At 36.8% G+C, this 21,691-nt stretch overlaps 1 protein-coding gene across 20 annotated transcripts in view; it reads left to right on the top strand.

Annotated features, from left to right (window-relative positions):
* ADGRV1 (adhesion G protein-coupled receptor V1) overlaps positions 1-21,691 on the top strand; it is a 332,117-nt gene that overhangs the window by 152,317 nt on the left and 158,109 nt on the right. Inside the window, exon 87 of one of the 20 annotated variants that reach the window (XM_039567434.1) lies at positions 4,045-4,146. The exons of the other annotated variants lie outside the window; for them this stretch is intronic. Coding sequence (XP_039423368.1) covers positions 4,045-4,104 — 60 coding nt within the window. The 3' untranslated portion in view covers positions 4,105-4,146. The remainder of the gene's footprint in view (positions 1-4,044; positions 4,147-21,691) is intronic. 20 annotated transcript variants of the gene reach the window in all.

Here is a 21,691-nt window from a genome sequence, read left to right as displayed (position 1 = left end):
GAAACACTGAAATGGTGCTTCTACTGTACTGTTTTTAATCTTAACTCTTCCAAAATAAGGAAATTCTTATTTTCCCCTATAGATAATCAAAGCCCAAAAGAAATTGACATATATACCTGGATAGGGGGAGCTTGCAAAGCATGTTCCAAAATGAGGGGTGTAGAGTGATTCGCTGTACCATCCACCAGAGGGGTATCTCGTGGCAGTGAGTGACTGAGTGCCTGCCTCTCTCCTGGCAGTAGACAGAAGTTTTCCTTTTAATTCAGTCTTCCCTTACGGTAAGCCTGAGCCTTTTAGTCAGCTGCTGGGAAATACTAGTTAAAGGACTGTTTCTGAAGAAGCTGGGAGGGTACAGAGCTTCACTAAACTCCAGGTCTATACGAAATATGAAACTTCATGGAATAGGAAACAATGAATATTTTTATGCATTACTTTAAAGTTAAAGCCCAGTTTCCCAGAGTGAGGGAATTTGCTTCTTTGTCTTCGAGGCCTGAGATTTGCTGCTCTAACCTGACAGCAGCTAATAATGCTGGTGAGATACCATCAGCATTTACTCATAAGATTTGAGAGAACACAGAGGAAACCCAAAAGAACTGTATACAGTGATCCAGAAGACGTGTACATTTTAGAAATTTGATTCCATGCTAATGTGTTTCATCCTGTTACTTTGTGATGTGAAGTATTTCAGTAAGAATTAGGAGTGGTATATAGTCTTCTTCCACCCTTGATGTCAGTATTCCTATCTTTGGGATAATAAAGTCTAACATTTCTCATTTATAGAGGGAAAGATTCTACAGGTGTTACTAAGAATGGAAAGTAGAAAATATTTTCACTTCTATTGGAGTATTGGAACACACAGCTAGCTGAGACACTTGTTGGGTATGTCAGAAGGGAAAGGTGTGTCAGTAAAAATGTTGATGTGGGTAAGCTGCTCTCACCAGTTCCCTGAATAACATTTGTATGATCACAGTAAATAAATTTTAGTTGCTTTATAACAGTCATGCTGTTCCAGGGGATATGATGTATGTTCCCTAGTCCTATTGAAAACATGTTGCCATATCATACAACAGGTAGTGACTCTTGGAGTCTCACTTATTTTCTTTGTTACCATTGCAAGAATTAGGACCTAAACCTTTTCTCCCAGTGACTATCTTACTAGGTTTCAAATGGAATTATTTAATTATTTACTAGCTGATTTCAGTAATTCCCACCAAGCCAGAGCACAGTTCATGCAGCTTCTTTCAGAAGCAGTTTCAACCTAATCATAAGTAGAACTATTTGGGAATTGCATTTAAATAAAACACAATTTTGGAGTGGACTAATCTAAATTGAATGCTTTTAAAGTAAAGCAGTACATTTTGTCATAAATGAGGCTTTGTGGGCCAATCTCTATTACTCTGAGTTTCTCTTTTTGAGTCCACAACATCCAAGAAGAATCAGTCAAAGCTGGAGCTCATTTTAGTGGATTTTTAGTGGAAGCGATTGTAATCTATTTCAAGATTTCAATGACTTTATAAATTTTATTGATTATATATATATAAGCAGACATTTTATAGATAGATAGATTCATACATACATAGATCTCAAGGTGTCCTCAGGTGTTAGATAAGGTGTATGAGGTCCTTCAGAATCTGAGAGTCAGAAAATCCTTACCTCGAGAAGTGGGATACCCAATCATTAGAATATATATTATACACAATTAAACAGTGGGAAAAGACTGCTACCATAAAACAACAGCAGATCATTACCTGATCACCCGGATTTCTTTTGAGGAACTGGCTACTCGTAGAACTCCTTATTGCAGAATATTCCCCTTTCTCCAGCAGAGGGAGCCAATATGCCTGTGGAATTTCATCAGGTGCCAAGCTGCCGCGGCTCCAAGAGATTTGATATGAACATGATGCCGTTTGTGGATACTTACAGCTAAAGCTCAGGCAAAAGTAAAAGGCTCTGGAGATGTTCTAAGAGTTTATCTTTACGGTCTCAGTCTAGGGAGTGTGGACATGTAGAAGCAGCTGAAAAACCTCTATCCCATGAAGAGAAGGTAGTAGTCAGGGCCAGGTGAATGAGTGTAAGAAATAAATCAGAAATATTCAATTTAAATTTTATGTTATTTGTTTTCATCTGCCAACACAGGATTTTGGTCTTTCACTGATAATGTAGCACTATGGAAGTGCCCATATATTTTTACTTTTGCTACTTGTAGGGATTTTACTTCTACCACCCTTGTTCGCTTTTCTCATGTAGTGTTAATGCACAGGCTGTTACTTTTTTTACAGATTACCTCCTAGGGTTTGCCAAAACTCAGATATATGAGCAATGCTGCAACATATGTTAGAATGCTGCTACATTACCTCACACCTCCTGTCCTCACTGCAAACAGTCAAATGTTCTGTTTTTCACTTTAAAGTATAATATGAGATTTCTATCAGCTAATGCCTTCCAGCTCCTTTTTATTATACTCTATTTTTTCCCAAAATCACAAGCAGTTGGGGACCACACACAGAGAGGAACAGATAGAAACATCCCAGGTTGCCTATTCACTGCTATTCTTGGTGTCTTACTGTGAAACAGGTTATACTGTTGCCTCTCTCTCTTTCATGCTTCATTGTAAATTTTCAATGCTTTCTCCCATTTTCTGCCTTCTTTCTTCATCTGCCTTTGTTTTGTCCTCTCATGTGTGCCATTCTGCTTTAATAAAAAAAGTAGTTATCTATTACTTCTCCTAATTAGCAAATCTCCTGTTGCTCTTTTCCCTGCTGAAGGCTTTCCTCAAACCTGCCTTGATGGAGAGAAGGACTATAGCAGTTGCTGTTACCCATAAATTCAGGCCATAGCAACAGCTGTGCTGTGTTAATCTGAAGTTTTCAAAGCATTCTTAATGTAGCTTATCTTTTGGAGGACAAGTCTATAGGGTTTTATGAACAATAGCACTTGAGTAGTTTTCCTTTACAGCTAATTAAAATTATACTAACCCTTGAATCTCTAAGTTCTGTTCTTTCTCCACTACTGTCACTTTGCTTGCTTCCACCTGCAAGAAAGTTTTAAAGGGGTCTTTTTTTCCCATTTTTGACAGTTTTCTCATGACCTATTTCATAACTTTCAGGCAGCTAATGTTCCATACACAGTAGATTAACAAGGCCTTTTCAGGACTTAATTGGATTAATTATTTGTATGCATGAAACCAGAGCCTGACCTTGCCAGATCCATATGGCAAGTTTAGTTTTAAGTGTTCTGGGGTTCTGATTGCTTTTGAAAATAATTGAATAATATGATTGTCATAAATACCAGCTTACTAATGATTGTGGTTAACTATGATTAAATGCTTTTTAATAATGCTTAATTTAATAATGCTTAATTAAGTAATTTTTGATTGTTTAGTCAGTAGGCTATGGTTGAATTTTATATGCTGGTAGATCTGATTTTGTTCATTATGTCATTTTTCTCTGTTGGTATAGAAAGCGTCATTTGAAAATGACATTATAGAGATTTATAAGAATTAAACAAACAGGTTATAACATGAAAGATTTTTTTTTTATTGTCCCATGTCAATCTTTTTAAAATATAATTTGAAAGAAAGACACTAATACTGATGTAGATCTGATTAGATTCTGAAAAATTCCCATGAAAACCATAAATCCTGGGAATGGCAGTGAATAATGAGTGAAATGGTTAACAAAGAGTTTGAATAACAAAGAGTATATTAGCCAGAGGGAGAAAGCAGGAACTTATATGTTCATATGCCGAAAAAAACCCCAAACCATGTTCAGTCATGAAAAAAGGCTTAGCAAATCAGGATGGTTGATCATGTGCTATATTTCCATGTTTCCACTTAAAAAAAAATTAAGAAACCAGGAAGCTTATTTTGGGCAAGGATAGATGAATGAATAGAAATCAACTAAGCACAAGGCATGTGCATCATTAGAAATTAACTTCTATAGTTGAAGTATTTGCTGGAAATAGTAGAATTTTATGTGGGTCTCAGAGACCACAGATGGGAGAAAGTGTACAGGAGATAATTAACTACATTGTTTTACTTCACAGCTGAGATGGGATAGGAATCTTCCCTTAGTCAATAATTGTGGATCAGCTGGCAAGAAGTAGCTTGGAAAGCACAGGAATTCAAAGTCTAAAGATTGTCTATCTGTGAGTAAACAAACAGAATTGAATCAAATGAGCACCTAGCATTGCATTTACCCAGGATACAAAATGTCTGCTCCACTCAGAGGATAAATATTTTGATGAAAATTGTTAGCACTTTCCCCCCCATCTCCCCAGTATTTATCACTGGTCCTTGCAGTGTCCAAAGAACTTGCATTTTATTGTATCCTGCAGTATTTTTGGACAGATGCTGCTCTAGTCTGGGTTATGGTAGAGAGCTGCATGTTCCAGGCAGTCCAAGCACAGGTCTTCCACCATTGTGGAGAAGCAGGTGGGAAAAAAGGGACATACAAATGTTTTCACTGTTACACAAGGTTGAGTGGCACCTCTTTATGCAAGCTTTTAGGCTTCTTGTGCGCTACAGTATCCAGGCTCAAAATCAGGAAAACTCAGCCTTGAAAGTAAGTTAGTAAATAATTTGTGGTTTTGAGACCAAAAGAAAAATAAAAAACCACAAAAACAACACCAAAAACCCCCCAAAAAAACAACAACAAAAAACCACAACAACAACAAAAAAACCCAAAACAAAACCAAAAACAGCAGCAACAACAGAACAACAAAAAAACCAAAACACTGCCCCCCACCCCCAAAAAACAAACAACCCCATTAACTGCAATAACAGAAGCCTTGCTTTGGGACAGGTGACCTTTTATTTCTTTTTAATGTGTTCCCACAGTGCAAAAAAAGTTGGGAAGAGAGGGATCAAGTAGGCATACAGTATACATACATCCCATGGAGATGCATCAGTCCTCTAAACCTTATATACAGAAGTTTTTTTGTCTTCCCACCATGTCTTTCATAGGTGTGCATGACTCAGCACGACATAAATGAGAGGCAGATAGAGAAATATATAACTGAAAAGTACATCTACAGACCTGTATGTTCTATGTAAATTCATAATTAAAACTGGCCTATAGTTACTGCTATTTGTTACTTCTGAAGTATTTTTAAAATATTGCAAATTGTGCTTGAGTATAATCTGTGATCAAGATACAGCAGTGTACTTGCGGACAACTGGAGACGGTTACATGAACATTTTCAAAAGGTCTGCGTTGGAGATAAAAGACAGAGCTCTGTAACAAAATCTATCCTCACGTTTAACTGTGCTCTTCAGTTGTCACAGATCCTTGCAGCCACTCACGTCTGAGCAGAGTTTTGGGTAGATGGGTGGTTAATGTTTCCTAAACCCTCATCTGAACATTTGCCAAGTCGTTAACTTACAGTGATACACATTGTCCTACCCTTGACATGGGACAGGTTAAAGCAATATCCATATGTTAATCTTTATATTTTGTATAAACCTGTGCCTTGCCTTTTACTTTACACAGACTGATATTTGGCATTAGCATGTTACAGCTAATTGCTAACTTCTAGCTGAGGCCAGATGTGATGGCAGCTAATCTTGTCAGAATAATTATTAGTCTGGGCATCTCAGCTTCCCACCTTTGAAGAACAAAAGCTTTCAGGATATATTTGATAGTAAATGCTATCAATTGTTAAAATATATTTTGTTATCATCGGACTGATTTCTTAAAGTCTTGTGTAAATGTAGTTTCACTGGAAAAGGAATGGAATAGAAGCAAAGAAGGAAGTTGGATGAAAAGGCATTCACCATGTGATTAGTAAGACTAAACCATTAGCTCTTCAGTCACCTTCTGTGTTAAAAAATTCTTTACATTAGTGATCAAAAGGTCGCACTTACCTTACTCTAACTGTATGAAATGTTTCTCTCTAATGTGTTCTTGGTTGCAGCTTTTTATTAGTTTTAAATGAAGTTAGCTTTGACACCTTTGGCATTTAGACTGTTACTCGGTCTCTGTTCTGTGTCCGTATGCTCAGTACTGCAAAAAGATAAAATCAAAGGTGAACTTGCTCTTAATTGCAATAACAGATGATTCCTGACATAGGAAGCAAATGTAAGGCTATGTTAATTTTCTCTTTAGAAGCATTAATGGAAAACTGGTCTTTTTATCACAAATACAAATAAGAAGTCCGTCCTTAGAAACCTAGTAATAGCTGCAGACTGAATCTGTGTCCAAGCTTGGGTGGCTCTGGCTGGAAGCAGAAGTCACTGGGAATGTCCCACCAAGCTCTCATTCTCTTGTTGCCTGGACGATTTTCCTTCAGATTTATAATGAACTTTTACTAAGCTCAGTCTAGTTTAGACATCCAGAAAGTATGTATTGAAGAATAATAAAATGTGATGAGACATCTCTGAAGATAGCTGTTCACAGCTTTTTGTTCTAAAATCCTGCTGCAGTGTGTGACACTCATCCACACACACAGAGCTGTCAGCTTTCACACAATGGTAGCTTTCACAACATTTGCTGAAGCTTTAGATCTTTCAGGCTTAATTTTTTTATTTTTATATTTAGACCGTTCTCTTTTGGAGGATGAAACACAGCATATCAGTTTTCCTATATAACCTTTCTGTCCAAAGACATGTATCTCCTTTTCCTCCAGCTTTCACAAGTGTCCTTATTTGCAAGTGTCCTTATTAAGCTTCACCCCAGGAAAAACCATCTTCAAAAGATTCTTTGTCTGAAATGCTGACATGCACTGGTGTTATTACTGAGTTTGATAAATGTCAGATTCCAGTAGACAAGTCTGCTTACCAAAGGAAAAAAGGAGCACTTTATTTTTCAAACCTCTTAAATACTTACATGTTATCTTCAAAATGTTGCAATATTCTACAGGATGCTCCTAACATTTAGCTCTGTATAACACAACAGTTGTTCCCTTTTCAAAGTTGGTGCCTAATTAGTTAATATAGCTCTGCAAAACTGGAAACATTTTTTAAAAAGTAAAACCAAATAAATGTGAGTATTTCTCAGTAGTTTGTTGCCCACATAGTTCATAGTTGTATATGGGTTGCTCACTTGAAGCTTTATTCGTTTATAAACTGTTGCACTATTTGCGATGCTTACTGTATGTAATGATGTATTATTCATTATAAATAGAAATTTGAAGAAGAGAACTAACCTGAGGAATTTTTGGTATAAAGAATCCCCTTGCCATTTGCTCCAGGAGATTACTTTCCTGCGTGAACTTTTCACTGAACGTTGTATCATATTACCCTTTCAAAATATTCAAAGTTGTTGTGGGTTGTTGATTGAGATATAGACACAACAGATGACTCCAGCTTTGGAAGTCATCACTTGCCATCAGTGATGAAAACGTAAGTGTTGTAGCTTCACTTGGTTTATTTCATAATCCTGCACAAGAATCACCCACAAGAAGTTGTCGCAATGCTCTCCTAACATGCTAAATAATCCTAGGTATGTCTGTTGCTTAGCAGATCTGATATATCGTACAACCTTAGTCAAACACTGAGACGACACCAAACTATAAAAAATAAATGCTTTTTAAGACTTCATTTGTACTGTCCTAATTTTGAGCTGCTATACAGGTAAAAAATTGAAGGATTTGTAGCTATAGTAGATAGCTTTCAACCAAGATCCAATATTATGCATTCAAAACATCAGATGAATTTACTGCATTTATTTAAGGAGAGAGAAGCACAGTTTTTAAATGGTATTGAAGTTCTATGGAATAAAATAAATGAAAAGGGTCCTTGCAATTTAATTTTCAGCATTTTTAATCTGAAGCAAATGGAGTTAGGATGTTATCTAAACTCAGGCTTGTCATTCTGCTTCCTAATATTCTTTCATGCCCACTTGTCAAGACTTTCAACTAAGCATTGTACCTTTTCTTCTTCAAATGAAAGAGACAAATTCATGAGATTAAGAATATGTTCTTGTTTGATAACTACCAAGTAATATGCTTTCAATAATCTAGTAAATTGTGAGCTGCCCTTTATTCACTAATTAAGTGAGTTTTCTTAAGATGGAATGAGATAGATGGATTAATTGTGGTAACTTTCCCAAAATTAGTTATTTTCTAGGTCACATTGTTGAACATAATTTTTAATATGGCCAATGCTTTCTAACTAAGATTTGCAATGCTTTGTGTAGTAACATCCTGTGACAGACAGCACCATTCTGGAAAGTCAAGTGTTGCTGATAAATTAGAAATATTAGAAACTCGTCTCAGACTGTAAGTTTTCTTTTCCCTTCCTATCCCAGCAAGAATTCCCTGCACATCAGATGGAAATCTGGAGACTCAAACATTTTTCTTGTAATTTGCTTTTAGCCTCTGTTCAGCTGTGTGGTCAGTTCTATAGCATGATGGCCCTCACTTTCTCACAACCCATCAGATTAGTAGCAGTTGATACACTCTCAGATGATACAGAATTTTGAAAACTAATTCTGACTCTTCAGCAGGTCTAGAAATCTGTTAATAATAAGGAAAAGTTCTGCAGAATCTACTTTATCATTTGAAAAAGCAAAAAAAGCATGTCCTCTGTATTTAGAGTTGACTTTCCTTTCCTAGAGGTACTGAGGTTTTTTCCTCACTAAACCCAAAGAAAGAACGAGTTTTTTGTTTATTTTAGAGGTTTGGGAATTGGTGTTTTGTGTTTCTTTGCTTTTCTTTCAGACTCTGTTGTTGGTATAGGTCATCATAGCACTTAGTGATTCTCAATTCACTTTGGGAATGGGAAACTGGTTCCCCTGTGTGATAAGATTGTCATAAATTTTGTCCTTGTCTTTATTTGTTATTGATGTTTTCACATTTCTGTATAAAATCATGAAAGTTGTAACTCCATGATTCTTGTCAGTGGACCACTTCTCTTTCTGTGCATTTTCTGGTGTTTATTCTAAAAACAAATCAGTCTGTGAAATTTCCTTCTCTCATGTGTTTTTTTGGTCCAGTGCTTAGCAGCATTTGAGGTGACTTAAGGAGAACTATGAACAGAGAGTGACCCAAATACAGCTGCTGAGTAGGTGTACATCAGGGTAGAAATTAACTGGCTGTTAATAGCCAAATCACAGAACAGAATTAAAGAATAATTAGGATGAGAGGACCTCTAGAGATCATGTGGTCCAGCTCCTTGCTCAGTACTCCCCATTCAAATGAGAGAATTCAGAGAGAGCTGTGTAGATTTCATTCTGATCAGACAAGTATATGCTAGGAAGCAGCTTGCTTCTTGCGATTCTAGTATTTCTGGGTGGATTTAAAATTCAAAATGGGATTTGGAGAGTTTTCTATTGATATCACTCAGATTGTTCCAAATTATAAATCAAAGCTTCTGATTGAAATGGATCATAATTAAGCAATAGCTAAATGCTCTAAGTAGTCTAAATAATAGCAGGTATTTTTCAAAATGCTACATGTAGTGATTACACTTGGAGATGGGGTTAAAGATAATTCTTGTGGTTTAGCTCTGCAGATCATATTGTTGCCTGCTGAATGTTAGAAAACACTTTTATTGGGTTGATTTTGATGGTTCTAATGAAGGTATTTATTGTATGAGCTATAATTCTGGGTGATAGCTTCACTTTGGTTTCAGAGATGTGTGCTTTTAACTTAAGTTTCATAGAATATAAAAACTTAGAGTTACCAGATACATTAACTTTTTAATATTACTTTCTAAGCTGTTTTCAAACAATTAAAGTGAAATAAAAAAACTTTCTCTCTCAGTCTAATAAAATGGCCAGATTAGCTGTGTGGGTGTATGTGTATCTGAGACGGAAATGCTGAAATATTGTGCTAGAGATTCTTCTTACAAAGCAGGTTTGACTAAAGGCAAGACTACTGTATATCTCTCACAGAGTCCTTTAGAAGGCTAATCTCTACCTCCATTTAATCATCCAATCTGTTTCTCTATCACATGGCCTCTTTTGATGTGATCACTTGTTCCTCTCAAATTTAACTTTGATTTAGAATATCGATCAAGATGTTTAATGTTAGGTTAATTCCTGCAAATGAAATCCCACTTCATGTAAAATGAAGATATAGTTGATATTTTGCTAGCTCATTTATCATGCTTTTTTTGAGTCTATTGTGATCAGAATATTTTATTTATTTTACACAGAAAAGTGAAAAAAAGCAACACAGTGTGGTACAGTAAAAATAATCCTTTTGTTTATTAAAAGAATTAAAAAGCAAACAAGTTAAAAGAAATTATTGTATGCTTTATACATTGTGTTGAAGTTAATAATAGGATCAAGAATAACACCTGAAAAGACTTCTGGTAAATCCAACTGTGTGCAGGAGAACCAAAGCTTTGTATGTGACAGCCAAGTTATACCATCTAGATGCTGCTGAAGTCTGTAAAGCCACCTTGCTATTCAGATTCTTTGTCCATAATTGCTCACAGAGAATGAAGACAACATTTCCTTATGCTGATCTTTGTTATAAACAACTACAAAAAGTTGTCAGCATGGTTACTAATTAATAAAATGTGAGTCGAGAACAAAATTCATTTTCCCATAATTAAGCACAAATTTAGTCTATATCTTTCACGTATTCCACTAACAAAATTTTACAGTAAGCTGTGTTAGCATAGACTTCCTGCTTTGTCTCTTTTGGGTATTTTGATTGGAGAGAGATGGAGCTGCCTGAGCATGTCTCAGAAGCTTTACCTTTTCAGCAACTGTTGCAGTTGCTGTCTTCAGTTCTGGGACCCTAACCTCTCCAGGCTCCCTTCCTGCAGTGAGAAAGTCTTCGTCACCATGAGAAGAGCTGAGTTAGACTCCTGCTTTGAATAGTTTTGTGAGGGACGCTATCCCTCTTTCTTGTCTACAGTACGATTATGTTTGCCGCATTGAATTTAGCTTTTCTAAAGGGAATTTCTCCAGTTCTCTGTAGTGGTGTCTTCATCCTGCTGGTATCAAAACAAAGCAGAACCTAATCAGCTTTTGGAGTGCTAAAGCATACAAACAGAAATGAGCAGTAGTCACAAAGTTGTCCAACAATAACAAGTATCTCCTTTCTTTGTTTAGTATGAACGAAGAAATTAAGGGGAAATAAAGGTAGCTTCTAAAATTTTATAAGAAGAAATATATAGTTTTGATCTAGACACCTAAAGATGGTGTAAGTGTGTTGGATCAGTAATTTAAATGTTAAGTAATAAATTACGGGATAAAACATCAAGACTCAAATTACATATAAGAAACTTCTTTACTAAAAAGGTTAGTTACTAGACTAAATGAAAGTCACTGGTTTGAGTAATGGAGTCAATACATTTCTTTTCTTTAGCTGTCCAGTTTTTTATCATTAAATCTTCTTTTAATTTCTTGAGAAGTAACAGTGTAGAAATATGTAGAATTTCTTTCAAAATCATTGGTTTTAATTTCTTTCCAAAAATGCATATATTTGAAAACAGAAAAGAAATTCCTTTCTCTTGACTGAACAAAACAACAGAAAAATTTGTTTTGGTTGGTTTGATATTGGTCTATTTTTCTAAGTGGCATCATGGGGTCTATATTATTACTTTCTTAAAGACTTAGATGATGAATGCTAAATTTTATTCATTTATAGCAAACTATGTGAAACTACATATGATAAACTGTTTAGGTCATATGTGAAAGTTATTACATGTGGCAAAAACTCATTGTAGGTTTTGTCTTTGGGTTGATAATTATTGTGAAATTCCACATAATACCATCCTGGTTCAGTAAGTTGGCCAAATTGCAGTCATTTCCAAGACAAGAAAAGTACAATAGTAATCTTTTATGACCACCTGATCTAATCAGAGGTAGACAAATGTGGGATTTTTCTTACAGAATAGAAATTAAATGGCTAGGCTGCAGTTTCCATAAAAGTTGGTCTCTCTCATTATTTCTGGCTTATTTATGTTTAGAATGTAATAAGAACTAAGAATAAGACGCTATTCAGTAACTTGTATTGCCGGAAATGATGACAGTGCTAAATAGATTTTCTTTTTGTAAAAAGGTCCAATTACTCCATTATTAATGACATTATTTAAGTACTCATTAAATGTGACATTATTTAATGGGTTCATGTTAGTTTAAAACCTTCATTAAAGGATTGCTGTGGGGAGCTTTGTAATCTGGTATTTTTCCGTCCTCCAGTGTTACATTTCCTACGGTCCCTATGAATTTGGGAACTTTTCATTTGAACTGTGAATGTGGGATCTCAGGTTGTTGATGAAGGTGAAGATTATGTAGATTTCAAATGATAGAAGAAACTGGAAACAATTAAGCTTCATCAGTTTCCGTTGTCCTCTTTGAAATTATTGTGTGATGTCATGGTGGTGTTTGTTTGTTTTGTGGGTCTTAATATCAGGTGGCAATTTCCTATCTTGATTAGTGTGTCCCATTAAATAGTACTAAGTTTCACAAGTGATCTATGGCGCAATACTATCCCAATGTGAGAAACAGGGCAACCAAGAACTTCTGCACTTAATTGTGAATGCATCTTCTACACTTCGTAGTTGTTAGGAATGAAGCATCAACATACAGTTGGAATTGCTGTTATTCCCTTGGTTTTGAACAACTGGTATTTTAATATCCTAGGATTGTAGGGAAAAAAAGCCATTCATATCTAAAGCTGTTTTCTGTTGTAATTTTTTGTAGTTAGCATTCTAATTATATCTAAAATTAAATTGATAATGAAGATATTACCAAAAGATTTTTTCCAAAGCTTAGAAAATTTGTCCTCTGATAATTTTTTTGAATTAAGAAGTATTTTTCATCTGACTAAGGTTTTATGTTTCCAAAGAGAGAGTTTACACCTACAGTCAATAGTCAATTTCGGTCACTTTTCCACTTACTGTAAGTTACTTTTCAAGTATGCTTATTAATTTAATCAGGCCTGCTTAGGAGTAAGTATCTCAAAATGTGAGAATCTAATTTTAGAATATGTTTCAGAACTGAGGTATCAATTATAGTACTGATGTTGGATGGATCTTGTATTAAGGATGCTTTGGGGATCTTCAGTGCATTGTCATTTCTCAATGTCATGGGTTAGCAAGCATAGTCCTGGAAGTGATGTTCTTGCAAAGGGGTGCTTACAGCTTCCTCTGTGACCTGACAGTAATGAGTACTTTGGACCAAACCACTACACTCAGGGATTGTCATATCAGTGAAAAATAAAGTATAAAAGTACAAAGTATGTAAAACTTCCCATATTTTAAGAGTGTGTCTAAACTGTACCGGACTAAAAACTGACCTCTCTTTGGGTACACACGTAGATATACATATATACATTCATGTGGAGATGTACATAGATATATAGGTATACATACACATAGGAAAAGTTAAGGAGAAAAGAGAGAGCAAAAGACAGGGACTAGCTAGATTGAATGTGTGTATATTTAAATAGATATTTTATTTTATCTTTTTTATTACATTATTTCCATATGGTGCCTCTCTTCCACCCTCCTGTTTTTAACTCAGATTTCTTCCTGAAATCTCACCTGTTCAGGAGACTGCTTATTATTTTTGTAAAACCAGCTGGTTATGAAGCATATCAGGTGTGTTCCAAGATGGATTTATATTGAAGAAATGTCATCTCCTACTTCTCGTACATGTGATTACACCTGCCATTGTTAATCTAGTGATTTAGCTTCTTGTAAGCCCTCCAGATTCATGAGGCACAGACCATTTTCCTCTGAATTCTCCTACTGTGATTCAGAGGCCAGAATAACTCTACTACTACCCTTTGCCAGGCAAAATTTGTTTCATAAGCAGAGAGACCAGTATGTTTTCTTCCACTGTAGCTAGTGGAATTTTCATTGTTTTCTGTTCTTCAGTCTTGATCAGCTACTGCTTAACAAGGGCTCGTATCACCCTTGTGCTCATTAAAGCCATCTCTCCATCCCCTCCTGTTTCCCACTCTTGTTACTCTGAAATACTGTATTTGTGTGATTCCTTCTTTCCTTTGTCCTTCAGCAGTCTCTCCATCTAAGCCCACTCCAATCCTTCATTGACTATTACCATCCATGACCTCTTCATATCTAGCCCTTATCTCTGAGGGAATGCTGGATGCTGTGATTTGACTTTCTGCTGATTTCTCAAACAAGTCTTTCTCCTTCTGATACTTCCCCGCAGCTCCTCTTACTCCCCACAGCAATCTCAACAATGCACTTCTTGCACTTAGCTAAGCCAATTAACTCTGTCATCTCCTTTTTATTTAAACAGTAGCCCTTTCTTTAAAGTCTTTAAATTCTGGTCACCAGTTGTTACTGGACACTGTAATCTCATTCTTTCATTCTGTGGGACTCCTTTTAATGTGCTCAAATACCTTAACACAAATACCTTCACTGTGGTGGTGAACATGAGAAACTTGTCTTCTGCATTCCCGTGGAACATTACTGCAGGATGCCATTCAGGTCCAAACCCAGCTTTTGTCTTGTGGTAAACAAGTCCTCTTCTTTGAATTATCTCATTGGTTTGCATTAATTGTGCATATGAATGTTCCATACACAGTTCAGGCATGATTTGAATACCTAATAAACTCTGATGAGTGAATATTAGAATGTCATGTAGTTTAAATTGATACACTGCAGGCAGGAGCAGTAGGGTAGAAGTTGGTTGAGACCTGAAGAGCAATCAGACTCGGAAATTTGAAAATAGTAAACAGTAGGAGTTTGAAGAGAGAGGATCAGCCAGTCATCTTTCCCCTAACTCTTCTACATTCAAGTGTTCCTTTTTTCAGAACTTTTTTTCCTCTTAACTATCACATTTGTTGTGGGAAAACATGAGGGAATGAGTAAGTTTTAACAGAACTAATACAACTCTCAGTTCTTTTTTAGAAGCTGTGAAGTTAAACACCAGAAGAGCTGTAAAATTTCCAGGATATTTTGATATGTAATACTTAGAATTAAGTATAAAATAATACATACTGTGTTTTCTGTTAATTTAACCTGCTTGCTTTTGATTATGAACCTTGTAGAAGTTTTAAAAATTTGAACACACTGATTTTGCTCGTTCAGTTCTTTGTTTAACCATATATCATATTGGTGACTTAAATAATATCATTGTCTGTTGATCGACGTGGCTATGACTTGACAGAATTTTTTTATCTCAACTGCATAACCTTTAAAAATAGGGGCAGAAAAAATATGCAATCTAAGCCTAGAACTCTAGATAATGTATACCCAGGTACTTGCTGTAAAGCAGGTCCTCACATCTAATTTCTGAGCTGTATTATGTATTCTGACCTTTATTATGAAGTTTAATTTTTCTATAATGCTTTGCTTTATAACACAGTAAAAGGCAGAGAGCTCAAAGATCCCACTAATTAGCCCTGGTTTGGGCTTGAGAACTGGACAGCTGTGCTAGTGTAGCATTCAACTCAAACCAATTAGTTCTACCCAGAGGTAAGGCTTATTTGTGTCCATCTAGGCAAGATGTAACTTTTCTTCCTAATACCAGGTAGTATTTGTGTACTACCGCATTGCACTGCTGGGACATAATGGCCTTGCCTGTCAGGGACCCATGTGCCGAACACCTTAGCAAGTGTGCATGTTTCATTAATACACTTTGACTCAAGTTTTGACATTCAGATTAGCAGTGTGGTGCATTATGAACATTTCTCCTCAGTCTCATATACTTTTTTGCCTGTTCTACACTAGCTTCCACCTTTGATTCTCATTGTCTACAGAACTACGCACAATTCATTTTTCCATTGGTAACAAAAAATTAGCAAGTTACATTATTACTTAGTAAATCAGATTGGACAATTTGATACTTAGGAAGGATCTAATGCCTGCTCCTCGGTATATGATGACATCCTTCTGTGAGAAATTTGACAATATTTACAAATAACAGCAGCTTGGAAAGAAATAAAACAACATATACTAATGACATTGCCAATGTCAGGAATTCATAATTTCTAAACTGTTGAGCCTCATTTATAGCAAATTGGGCTACTTCCCAATTTAATGTACAGTGAGACAGAAAAAAAAAGAAAAGAGTATATCTATCTCTATATTTGATGTTGGTATTTCAAGGTGTTTTAACAGTGAGATATAAAAGTCTTTTTGTGTATATGTTTGTATAGCTGAAATAAGAGTCATACTTCCAGTGTGTTTTTCCTTTTTGGTGGTGTTGTTTTCAATATACTGTACTGGCTGTGGTCAAGATGAAGTTAATGTTCTTGATAAAAGACTCTATAGTGCAGTGTTGATAACAAACCAGTGTTCTGGCTGTTTCTGAAAAGGTCTTGTGTGATGTCATGGCTTTCTATTTTTCCCACTGCCTCCATGGCTAGTAGGCTGGTCGTGGGAAAGGATCTAGGAAGGGACAGCGGAAACAACTGACTGCAGGTGACCAAAGGGATATTCAGTACCATGTAACACCATATTTACAGATATAAACTGAGGGACAGGGGTTAGCCTTGCTTGGAGACTGGCCAGGCATCTTTCTGGCTGTGGGAGGTGATGCATGATTGCTTTTGTATGACTTGTTTGATTCCCTTTCCTTTGCTTACAAAATTGTCTTTATCATGATTAATTTTTCATTCGTATGAATATTATTCAGATTGCTTTAAAATCACCTAGTTAAAAGATAAGGAGGAAAGTATTTTAAAAATCTATACTAATTTTATAATTTTTATTATTTTAATTTTTCTACCATCTTGCAGTAGATATTTTGGTTAAAGAAAAACTATTTTTTAGGAAGAAGAGCAGCATGATAGTAAGGTTGTCTTTCTAAACACAGAGCTATAACATCACTGAAGTTCTGCAGGAACAAGCATTGGTCCTACGGAACTATTCCCGACAAAATAATAATTATCTTCTGGTGTCAAGTATATTATATTTCCTTTCTAGAAGTAAACAGTCTTCCTAGTGAAATTATAATGACGACTGTGAGTGGGTTTTATATATGCAATAAATCCTCTGACTAATGCTTTAATTTTTAGAAAAAAGGACTAAAAACTACCCTAATAAATTTATTATTATCATGTTTATGATTAATTTTTTATGTATCAGTGAATAAATCTACCTAAATACAGCTTTTTGAAATAACTTCAACAGAATTTTCTCACCAGATCTTTGACCAGTCACATTTGGACATGCACTTTGCAATACCCAGAAATATATTTTATATTTTAGTAAAGAAATCTGTAGTTTAGCAGTAAAGGCCACACACTCCTTTTACTCTTTATATTTCTGGAGTTTCAGATATTACACAAATGCCTCAATTTCCCTCAGTCTTCCTCTGCCCAAGGGTTATGAAATCTCTTCTCTGAATCACACTTACTTACAATGCAGGTGTTTCTTCTTGTTTTTCAAGGTCTACTTCTGCCTGAAAAGTAGAATACATGTAATTGTCCAGGATCTTTTTTCTCACCTTTATTAGTATTTTTACCTTTACTTTGCCTTGTTTAAATGTCTGTAAAGTTAACAAAATTATGTTTTTACTTGATGTAGTACGAGACGACAGAAATAAATTGCCATTCTGCTTTGCAAACTTGTCTATCAAAATATGGAATCGCAAAAACCGCAAATATATATCATATATAATAGGCGGATTTTCCTCATTAATTGTGAAACCTGCAAATAATTGCATAACTGCTTGATAGACATAGACTTAAAATGAACATAATGTTGATTTAGGAATTAGATTAAAAATAAGCCTTTCAGAGTATTTGAGGGGAAAAAGTCTCACTATTTTTTTTTCTTAATTTCTGGGTATTCATCTTCACTAAAAAATTTGAGCAGGCAGACATTTTCTGAAAACTCATTGTTTTATATTTAAAATTAAAAACTTTGATTTTTTTCTGGCCAAAGTTAGAGGGAAAGAGAAGAATTGAGCCTAAACCTGGCTCTATTAAGCATTATTAAAAAATTAAAAGCTGAATCTGGAAAGACTGTCAGGAACCCTGTGCAGGAGGCAGAGACTTGTTGGTTGAGGTGTCCCTTTGGGATAAAGAACGGCTCAGCAGACAGGTAAATCTGAGCTGTAGCTCCTGTTCTCATGTTTTTACTCTCATTTGCTCTCTGAAAGCACTTCAAATGGTCTTTAGGTTGGTACTATTTTGAAATACGATTTTTTTCAACTTATTTTTGCCTTTTCACCAAAAAAGGTGGGGATTTTTTAATGAGTTCTTCATAAAAGTCGGTCTGTTTAATGACTGTTTCTTACCTACAAATGCAAGAGAAGTTTAGAAATTATCAAGATGCTTCTTTGACAGTGTATTATCAGCTGTTAATTTTGCCAGATGGTTTTAAGTGAATTTTTCTGATTCATTCTTTGCATGTGTATTGTCATTAGTATATGAGGAAATTAGGAGGATTTTTTTTGGCAGAGATGTCCACATTTGATAAGATAGCACACATGTTAAAGGGATATTAGAAGCAGGTAAACCTGGAAAGAAAGCTTGTACTGCACTGCAACATGCTGTGCTAACATACCAAAATTTGTGAGAGATACAAGATTTTTTGTTACCCATAAAAAGTTGTGCTGGGGTTCTTGTTTAAAGAAGAACCTACAGACATAATTTTTTAATGCTTAATTTTTCTTTATCGTCTCAGATTCAAAATTTTTCAATTTTTTTAATTCAGCATGTACTGCTGAGATACTGTGATCTGATATTGACTTGTTTCTTTTTTCTTAAACTTCTAGCATATATGCCTCAGACATATGTTTTCATGTATCTTCATATGTCTTTATCTGGTTATTTTCTTTTCTTTAAAAATTACAACAACAAGAACAAGAACAAAAAAATCCAACCTCCCCCTCCCCCCCAAAAAACCCCCAAAACCAAACCAAACAAACAAACAACAAAAACCCAAACCAAACCAAAACAACCCCAGGGTGTACCAGGTTCTGTAAATGTGAGGCAATAAGGTTCAGCGTGTGTGCCAATGTCTGTAAAGAAAAGCTGCCCCACCTTAAACCTCAAGCAGTATTCGCCTGCCAGCATCACTAGGATTTAGCATACCAGGTGCTGTTTATTCAAACTGTTGCCACAGGAGCTAGTATTTCAGCCGTGTTTGCCATAGAACATGCCAGTTTTCAACTTATCTCACTTTGCATTCCAGGTATTACAATGGTAGAAGGACTTTGTCAACAGCATTCCCTGGCTTTATCAAACAAACTGTGACTTTGAGGGAGGTGCAGCAGTAAAGATGCTAATGTCCCAGTGCTGCTATTGTAACTGCTGCCCGTTTGATTTTTCTTTCCTCTTCCCCATGTACCTATCAATAAGCAGGTTCATTTTTATAACCAGCGTTTGTCCAAGCAAGGATTTGTGAATGTTGTTGACAGTTATACATAGCCAATTCCCTAAGAGTGAAACTTTAATGTAGAGATACAGTTCCACATCAATTACGCACCCCAGCCTGAGATGTTTTGGCATGCCCTGTTCTCAGTATGAATAAAGATAGCTCATTTAATCTTGGAACCTGACTACCAGGCTATAGGCTAGTCTGGGTGGGCGGCTCTCTCCACTTCACTTTTTGATGCTGTGCCAGCTTGAAAAAATTACATCAGAATTCCTTAGGTCAAAGTGAGGGAGCAAGAGGGAGCATGACTGAGGCTAAATGCACCTATTTAGAAGAGGGGACATCCGAGTTCTGATTTCTACTCAAAAGACTGCATGAAAGCCTTATTTTAAAGAGTAATTGGAGTTCAGAGATGTGTGTCTACCCTTCACACCAACCCCACGGGTTGAGGAGGGCATGGAACACAAACCGTTCCAGTTCCTAAAGGATCCTGCAACCACTAACTTGTTATAGAAAAGAAGGTCATTGCTACCATCTGAAAATTTGTGGGTTTTTAAGAAATAAGTCTTCTGCCAAATACAGAAGAAAATGTCCATCTGTGAATCCTAATCAATTCCTGAATACATTATATAAAATCATGGAATCATAGAGAGCTAAGGGTTGGAAGGGACCTTAAAGATCATCTACTACCAATCCCTGCTGCCATGGGCAGGGACGCTGCTGACTAGATCAGTTTACTCAAGGCCTTATCCAAACTGGCCTTGAACACTTCCAGGTATGGGGCATCCACAACCTCCCTGGGCAACAATATCACACAACCCTCACAGTGAAAAATTTCTTCCTAATATGTAAGCTAAATTTCCCCTTTTTCAGTTTGTACTCATTAATCCTTGTCCTATCCCTACAGTTCCTGATGATGAGTCCCTCTCCAGCTTTCCTGTAGACCCCCCTCAGTTACTGGAAAGTTGCTACGAGGTTTCCATATAACCTTTCCTTCTCCAGGCTGAACAGCCCCAGCCTTCTCAACCTGTCATCACAGGGGAGATGCTCCCGTCCTCTTATCAACTTCTTGGCCGTCCTCTGGACTTGCTCCAACAGTTCCATGTCCTCCTTCTGTTGGGACACCAGAACTGTACACAGCACTCCAGATGGGGCCCCACAAGAGCAGAGCAGAGGGGCAAAAGCACCTCCTTTGCCCTGCTGGCCACGCTCCTTTGAGTGCAGCCCAGAACACGTTTGGCTCGCTGGGCTGCAAGCGCTCGCTGGGCTGCAAGCGCACGCTGCCGGCTCACGTTGAGTTTTTCATCAACCATCACCACCAAGTCTTTCTCCTCAGGGCTGCTCTCAGTCACTTCTCTGCCCAACCTGCAGGTGTGTTTGGGATTGCCATGACCCAAGTGTACCTTGCACTTTGCTTTGTTGAACTCCATGAGGTTTGCACAGGCCCACGTCTCGAGCGTGTCAAGGTCCCTGTGGATGGCATTGCTTCCCTGCAGCGTGTCAACTGCAACACACAGCTTGGTGTCACACCAGCAAACTTGCTGAGGGTGGTCTCAGTATCACTGTCCTTGTCACCAACAAAAATTATGAACCGTATCAGCCCCTGTACCAACCCCAATTCTGACCTCTTAGGAACACTGCGCATCACTGGTCTCCATGTGGACAATCAGTCATTGACCACAACTCTCTGTGAGGCCATCTAGACAGTTCTTCATCCACCCAGTGGTCCATCCACCAAATCCCTGTCTCTTCAACGTAGAGACAGGGATATCATGTGGAACAGTGTCAAACACTTTGCATAAGTCCAGGTAGACAATGGCAGTTGCTCTGCTCCATCCATCAGCACTGTAGCCCATTATAGAAGGTCACCAATATCAACCTTTTTAAAGCCATGACGGCTGTTACCATCCACCTCTTTGTTTTCTATGTGTCTTAGCATAGTTTTCATGAGAATCGACTGCTCTGTACTTCCCCAGTCCTTGCACTTTCCCCTTTATAAAAATGAGGGTTAGATTTCCCTTTTTCCAATCATTGGGAGCTTCACCTGGTTACCACAATTTAAAAAAACAGATGGGTAGTGGCTTAGCAATTTAGTCTACTAATTCTCTCAGGACACACAGATGAATCTTATCAGGTCCCGTGGACTTGATAATAGACCTAATTATATCTGATAATATAAACACCTTCCTACAACTCTGAACTGTAAGCCTAACTCTGATAAGAGATGAGTTTTCATAGAGATTTCTCCCTTCCATGTTTCCTATTGATAGAGAATATGCTATGTGCAGTCTGTGCTCAAAATGCTGGGGGCTGTGAAGGGCATTCATTGGAGACTGTGGCAGTGATGGGACCAAGGCCCACCCCAGCATGGGCTGGAATGCACCAAAGTGTGTTCTTGTCTCTTGATTGTCCACCTTGGAGAACCATTTGTAGCATGTCTGGTTGGAGCTATCTTCCCAACAGAGAGGTCAGACACCTATTTCAAAGTAG

The sequence above is a fragment of the Corvus cornix genome, chromosome Z (genome assembly GCF_000738735.6).
Source record: "Corvus cornix cornix isolate S_Up_H32 chromosome Z, ASM73873v5, whole genome shotgun sequence".
Classification (NCBI taxonomy): domain Eukaryota; kingdom Metazoa; phylum Chordata; class Aves; order Passeriformes; family Corvidae; genus Corvus; species Corvus cornix.
Note: the sequence above shows the minus strand (reverse complement) of the source record. Positions and strands in the feature narration are given on the sequence as shown.